At 33.5% G+C, this 7,590-nt stretch overlaps 1 protein-coding gene across 1 annotated transcript in view; it reads right to left on the bottom strand.

Annotated features, from left to right (window-relative positions):
- Nucleotides 1-7,590, bottom strand: part of LOC107717225 (low-density lipoprotein receptor-related protein 1B-like) — a gene marked incomplete at its 3' end in the record, with an annotated part of 268,070 nt that overhangs the window by 150,275 nt on the left and 110,205 nt on the right. The window contains exons 26-29 of the mRNA XM_016523907.1: nt 4,835-4,966; nt 4,133-4,360; nt 2,896-3,070; nt 1,971-2,065 (exon numbers count right to left, since the gene is read on the bottom strand). Of these exons, the coding sequence (XP_016379393.1) occupies nt 1,971-2,065; nt 2,896-3,070; nt 4,133-4,360; nt 4,835-4,966 (630 nt within the window). The remainder of the gene's footprint in view (nt 1-1,970; nt 2,066-2,895; nt 3,071-4,132; nt 4,361-4,834; nt 4,967-7,590) is intronic.

Consider the following 7,590-nt stretch of genomic DNA (forward strand, 5'->3'; position numbering starts at 1 on the left):
TATATTATAATATTTTACAATAGTAAACATTTATTTTAAATTGTAATACAATTTCAAAATGTTATTATTTTAACAAATAAATACAGCCTTGGTGAGTATAAGAGACTTTTGGGTTTGCAAAACAGTTTGGGTTTGGAAGACATGAGGGAGAGATAATGATAGCAATTTTCATTTTTTGGTGAAGTATTCCTTTAACTGGATGCTCGAGAGTAAACAGAATTATCCCAAACTTCATTATTTGATATTATCTTCTCACAAGAGATGTTTCTGTTAAACATAGCACATTTAAATAACAAAGAACTGAACATTGTTTCATCTTATGAATATCAACACATATCGTCACTAACAAATCGTGTCTGGTTATTTGAAATCTGCAATTTCCCCTACAGCAAGGCATGTTTATTTGCTGCACCGCATAAATAGTGTTCAAAAAGAGTTCAAAAGGTTGATTTCTCTTTTTATTTCCTTCATCTGCAATAATCCCTTGTTCACATCATAATGATAACCGCTGTTACTTAAGATTTGGCTCAGGCCATAATCACATGTACTGCGTGTCAGGGAGATTTTGCTTTAATTATGAGTTGAGGGGAGAACCACGAACATCTCAGAGAGCTCTAACAATACCTAGGGCTACTACTCAGACCAAATTACTATAGATATAATGATTTCAACAGACATGGCCTAGAGGAAGAGGAGGAATGAGTAAATGGTGCCCTTATTCTCACATGCAGTTACAGTAAATACATGTACATGAGGCCGTGTGATCTTGCAAATGTTAAATAGATTGTTTGAAACAGCAGATTTATTAAATGGTTAAAAACAAAAGTAAAAGCACAAAAGCGAAACAAACATTAAAGCAAAGAAAACATTGTTGCTAACATCTTACTCCATGCTGTTTGCAAATGAAAAAGCAAAAAAAGGAGTGCAAAAATAATTTTATTAAAAAAGAAAAACGCAAAATAGACAAAGACAAACCAAAGAAAAACAAAACAAAGCTAAGCGAAGCAACAAGCAAAACAAAACAAAACCAAAAGCAACACAAAACAGACTAAACCAAAGCAAAAGCTAAGTAAAACAGATGAAAGCAACACAAAACAAAGCAAAAACTAAACAAACAAAAGCAACACGAAACAGACAAAACCAAAGCACAAGCAAAGAAAAGCAAATCAAAGCAAAACAGATCACTACAGAAAAGACTAAAGCAAAGCAAAATGAAGCACAGAAAAGCAAAGCAATTCAAAACAGACTAAAGCAAAGCAAAAGCAACACAAAACAGACTAAAGCAAAGATGAAAGCAACACAAAACAAAGAGAAGCAATGCAAAACAGACAAATGCAAAGCAAAGACAAACTAAAATAAAAAAGCAATGCAAAAGCAGTGCAAAACAGACTAAAGCAAAGCAAAATGAAGCAAAGAAAAGCAAACAAAACAGAAGAAAAGCAAAGCAAAACAAAAACAAAAAGCAATGCAAAACAGACAAAAGCAAAGCAATGACAAGCTAAATTAAACAAAAAAAACACTGCAAAAAGCTATGCAAACAGACTAAAGCAAAGCAAAGCAAAACAAATCAAAAACAAAAGCAAAGCAAAACAGATGAAAGCAAAGCCAAACAAGACAAAACAAAGGCAAAGCAAATAAAAGTTACATTAAATAACATTTAAGTAAACATTTCAGATTCATGTAGAAAAGAAAAGAAAAACTAAACTAAAATTAATTTACCTAAAAAAAAAAACTAATTCAAAATGTTAATAAAAAAATGTATCTCAATAATACCAAACTAACACCATTTCGGATGAATGTGTTCACTGTATCATAATGCATTCTGGGACTGCCTTCTCCACAGATGACACATGCCTTAGATTTTGACCAAAATAAAGTTTTACAGAAAGAAGCCATAACCATTTTGCCTTAAAACACAGTGTACTCTAAGTACACATCTCACTACTGCAGGTTTTGGAACTTCAATTTACCAACAGGCTCATTCTGGTTCTGGTGCAAAATCTTGATGTTGCTGCCATCCATATTGGCCATATTTATAGTGCCCCCATCCATCCAGAACATCTTCCTGTAGACCACAACAAAACAAGAATCATTCAGAGAGATGGATGAGTTTTGGAGATGAAGGATGGGACTCTTCTGTTTAAGGATTGCGACCCGCGTGAAGGTCGGGAAGGTAGAAAAGAACTTTATCTTCACAATCACCACAGAGCACAAAACAATCGAATAAAGCTGTCTCTATCTCCCTCATACATCTTGATGGCGCGCATGAACCTACGTGACAGATGACTTTCAGAAATGTCGACGAGGTTGGAAGCTAAAACGAGAAGACAGCTGGCGAAAAAAAAACACAACACGAGGGGGCAAAGATCATAAGAGATATCGGCAACAACATGCGCACTGTACCGTGCTTAAGATCCATCACTGGATTACAGAATCGTGTTATATTAAATCTCGTGTAAACAATTGCGAGGAACTGGCTTCGTTTTTAATTAGCTTGCATGCTTGGAATCATAATGTATGCTAATTAAAGAGCTGTCATTGACCAGCCCAACAAGGGTAAGATAAATTCGCATTTCTGATTGGCTGACAACTAGTTTGGCGTCGTTAAAGAGTTTTCACAGCTACAACGATTTGTCAGTCTTAAATCAACTCTAAGTAAATGACTCTAATAACTTTAGTTAATTGTGCACGCTGAATATAAACAGAGACCTGTTCAGTAATTAGCTCTGTAACTGATGTTTCTCACACGCAGCTTTGACGGTAACAAAAGGTGACAATTCGACGGAAGTGTGCAATTACTTACTAATAAATAGGATAGCGATCTTTAGCGACACGCAGTCCGCAACTTCTCCAATATGGATATGGCTAATTGTTAGTGTGGTTTTTGCTTTTTACCCTTTAGATGGATGCAGGACGAGACACTTGGGTTTGTCCATGCCGTGAACGACGGTGGTTTTGAGAGATCCATCAAGACGGGCGACGTTAATGTGGGACTCATCGTTGTCTGAGCTCATCCAGTACATGTTTCTCGACAGCCAGTCAATAGCCAGGCCACGGACATTAGATAGGTCTGTAAATACAGATATTATCAACACATAATCAGCATTTTTCATCTTTTTATCACATAAAACAAAGTACACATATAGCGAAATGTGTGTGTGTGTGTGTGTGTGTGTGTGTGTAATATAATCATTTTATGCATATCACCTTTCACAATTTGTTTTAGCAAAATAAAACGAATAGAATAGAATAGAATAGAAATTTCCATTTTCACTTCATAAAATGTGTTAAAACAAGACAGACAAAAAAGTAAATAAAATGAAATAAAAAAGGAATAGGAAAAAATAATATAAAATATTAAAATAATAATAATAAATAATAATATAATATAATATAACATAATCTGCATATTTAGAGAAGCTAATAAAGCAAGCTCTTTATTAAATTAATTTAATTTAATATATTTCAATATAACAATTTTTATATTTTATATTTTTGTACAGCATATTTCATATTTTGTATTACAATAAAAAAGCAAAAAATAAAATAAAATGAAAAGGAAATTATATAATTTAATACAATATAATACCATATCATATCATATCATATTTGTAATATATTTGAGAAAAAACTATATAATATAATATAATATAATATAATATAATATTTAGTAATGCTAATAAAACAAGCTATGATTTAATATAATTCAGTATAACAATATTTATATTTTTATTTTTTATATACAGCACCTTTCATAATGTTTTATCAAAACAAAATATCAATCAATCAATAAATACAATATCATATCATATTTGTAATCTATATATTTATATAATGTATAATTTAAAAACAGGCAAAGAAAAATACAAGAGGAAAAAATAACAACATAATGTAATATAATGCACTATAATATAATAAAATCAATTAATTATCTGCATATTTTATTCACGCTAATAAACAAGCTGCTGATTGTGAATACTTGCAGATCACTGCAACCCAAATGACAACAAAAATGCAAAATAAGGTATAATTTAATAAAAGGTTTTCTTTGTAAAGACACATTTGACTCTTCTATCAATGAAAGTGTGTAAACTGTGTGAGATTGTAACTGTCAAAATGGAATTCGACATACCTCCAGACAGGACGGTTTCGAGTTTGGTTCCGTTAATGAATGCCCATTTTATCGTTCGGGTCTTCACATCGGCCCAGTAAATCCTCTCCTCTACAGCATCGTAATCCATCGCCGAGACGTCATCGATATCGGGTACGGTGAGGGCCATGATGACGTTGAGGTACGGGTTGTCGATGTCCACTCCTCGAATCTCAGATCTCCGAGCGTATAACAGGAACTTCTTCACACCTGTTCACAGATACATAAATATATAATAACTCAAATTCATTCTCAATTGAATTCTATTTCTCTGTCTCTAGTATCTCTGCGAATGAAAAATATGACCTAAATCAGTTAGCGGGACAAATATAATAAGGGGAATTGAGTGTCCTTACAAAGGCAGCGCTATAAAGACATAAAGCTCAAAGGACTCATACTGTAAATTCTCCTTTCTTGACCTTCTGAGAGATCTCTGGGGCAGCTGGTAAAGAGAGATCTCCATTTCAGTCTGTAATGAGTTTAGGTAGGTCGCGAAAGTCTCCTGATACACGCTATAATTATTCCAATATCAGACATTCTGCTTTATTATGAAGAAACCTATATTGTAAGTCGCAACTCGTGCCTCAATGAAGCATCAGTGTACTTATGTGCTGTGTATATTTATTACGCAAACACGTCTCGTAAAAAGCGAGATCTACAGTCCAGCAGACAGGCTGAGCTCACCTTGGCAGCTTCGGTTGTTGGCCGACAGTTTCATGAGATGTGGACAGGAGCAAGATGCAGAACCATTATAATTTATAAGGCAGAGGTGAGAACACGGGCCTCTTCCTTTGTTACCTGCACATGGGTTAGGAGCTGAAGAAGACAAGAGAAGAGAAAAGAAGAGAAAACTTTAATAAAAGAATATCTGAGCATACATTCTCCATACATCACAATATTTCATTCTTCTGATTTATCACCACAGCGACTTATTAGTCAGCGATGTCTTTGATTATTATTTCCACAGGTCAAAGCCACAGGTCAACGTTAAATTTTTTACATTTAATTTCTTCATATTTTCAAGTCTTTTATAATTTCTTCTGCTAGTTATTATGCGATGCGGCTTGGATCCATGCATGTAGTCTCCTGAAATCCAAAAGTACGGCCTAATAAGTGGAAGATGTGGATGGCGTGCTGAGTAATTAGGCCCCTTATTCCGTACCCAACATTCCCTGGATTTGTTCTTGCTCAGAGCAAGGTTGTTACTCCACAACTCTAAATGGGACCGTAAAACACACACGTAACTAAAAACTGCATAACAAGTCCATAAAAAACAGTTGTTTCGGGCCTAATGAATACAGTAATCTCTATGTCACTCTTGCAAAGCTATTCTGACACGTGAAAACCGATAGCGATGTGGGCCGGACGTCCAGAGCTATAAACAAAATCCCAAAACAGAGGAAAGCAGGTGCTAAGCCACAGGACAAAAACAACCAAGAGCAGACACAGAAAAAGGTCAGAAAAATTACTAGTGATGGTTCAGGCTAAAGCCCATTCATTTTACAAAAGTTATTTCATGTCAGAGTATTGCCTATTAACTTAAATTATTGCTTGGAAAAATGTAAATTCAAAAAAATACTTGAATGTACAGTGACGTTTTTATGTAATTTGTAAAATAAATAATGAACCTACGAGTATAATAATAATAATAATAATAATAATGATAATGATAATAAATTTTCATTTTTAATTTTCCATAGCAAAATGTTTTAAAAACATTCAAAAAAAAAAATATATATATATATGAAATGTTATTTATATAGCACTTTTTAAGTCCAAAATTCTTCAAATGAAGGGCATAATATGAAAACATTTTAACAAAACAAATAAAAGATAAGTATAACAACAGCTGCAACAAAACAACAGCTAAATAAATAAATAAAGTGCAATTGACCAGTGCTATAAACAATATTTCAAAACAGAGTAGATCAAGCGTTAACCTACAGGACAGACACACGAACAGAAACAATAAAAAAAAAAAGGAAAACATTTATAAATAGCTTAGTCCAGGTCTAATAATTTTCTTTAAAAAAAATGTATTCTTAAATTATTGCTGACTATTTTACTTGAATAATTACTTGGAATGTTTACTTGATTCATAAAAATGAAGGCACCAAGGCATTTTTTATAAAAAATAAATAAATAAATAAAATAAAATAAACTGGGTTCCAGATCAAAATGTTTGAAAAGAATAAAAACAATAATACATTTAATAATAACTTTATTTATAAAGCAACTATCAGACATAAAAGGCAGCTCGAAGTGCTTCAAATGTCATAATATAAACATTTATCACAACAAATAAAGATAAAAGCCTAGGGGGGTGAAACAGATGAAACAAAAGGAACGAGCAAAAGATAAAAGCAAAAAATTATCAGCGCTATAAACAAAATCGCAAAACAAAGTAAAATCAAGCCACAGGACAAGCACAGCCATGAGCAGAAACAAAAGAAAGTTAGAAAAACGATCATAGATGTTTCAATCTAAAAGCTCAGGAGCACACTTTTGGCTTACAAACACCCATTTCTAAAGTAGCCTGTGAGGTAAATTTCAAAACAACCTGGTTCAAAGTGAGAGATGGCGAGTCTAAATATATAATTCTAAAAATGATTCACTCCAGATTCACTTTCATCATCATTTTCAAGGACTGTATATAGTTGAAGGTTGTACTTCAAATCAAATTTGATCAGAACATAAAAAAAAAAACAGACCCACAATCTCGAAAAAAGCCTTCACACATCTGTGCGACATATCACTGCATCCAAACCATAGGTTTATAGCTGCCAATCACTATCTGGAACGCTCCGTGAACGTTTCCGCCAGCCCATTATAAGTGTTTATCTGGAGTCATGAGTTAACAAAGAGCCTCTTAGCGCCATTAAGGGTGTAATTTAGCTTTGGTGGATGATGCCAAGCTCAATGTGTTGACAGAAGGCTGATTCTTCTGCATCTGGCAGATGTACACCCAAGGGAAAAGATGCTGGACAGCCATCACGGGCTGATTCAATTGTGTTTTATTTATGGGATGTTTTTTGGCTCTTCTTTTGTACTTTATTGCCCAAAAGGTGAACAAATTCTATTAGGCCAATTAAAAGAGGGTTACAGAAGGAGGGACAGATTTCAAGCACATGTTCAGCGTACACTAAACTGATACACGCCGCAATAAATTACCCAGAGGTCATTAGGGGTGGCTCTTTTGACTTGGGCCAGTAAGCAACCGCCCAATACACCCAAGCAACCAGCAAAAACACCATAGCAACCTTATAACAGCCCATTAAAAAACACTCAGAACACATTAGCAAGTCACAGCTTTTCAGAAAATGCTAAACAAACAAACAAATCATAACAAAATTATTTAATTTTAATAATAATAAATTATAATTTAATAACTTTTTGTAGCATCTTCTGGATTTCTTTGTAGAAACGAAATGAAACAATAC

Source organism: Sinocyclocheilus rhinocerous, unplaced genomic scaffold, assembly GCF_001515625.1.
Source record: "Sinocyclocheilus rhinocerous isolate Xijiao unplaced genomic scaffold, SAMN03320098_v1.1 scaffold4043, whole genome shotgun sequence".
Classification (NCBI taxonomy): Eukaryota; Metazoa; Chordata; class Actinopteri; order Cypriniformes; family Cyprinidae; genus Sinocyclocheilus; species Sinocyclocheilus rhinocerous.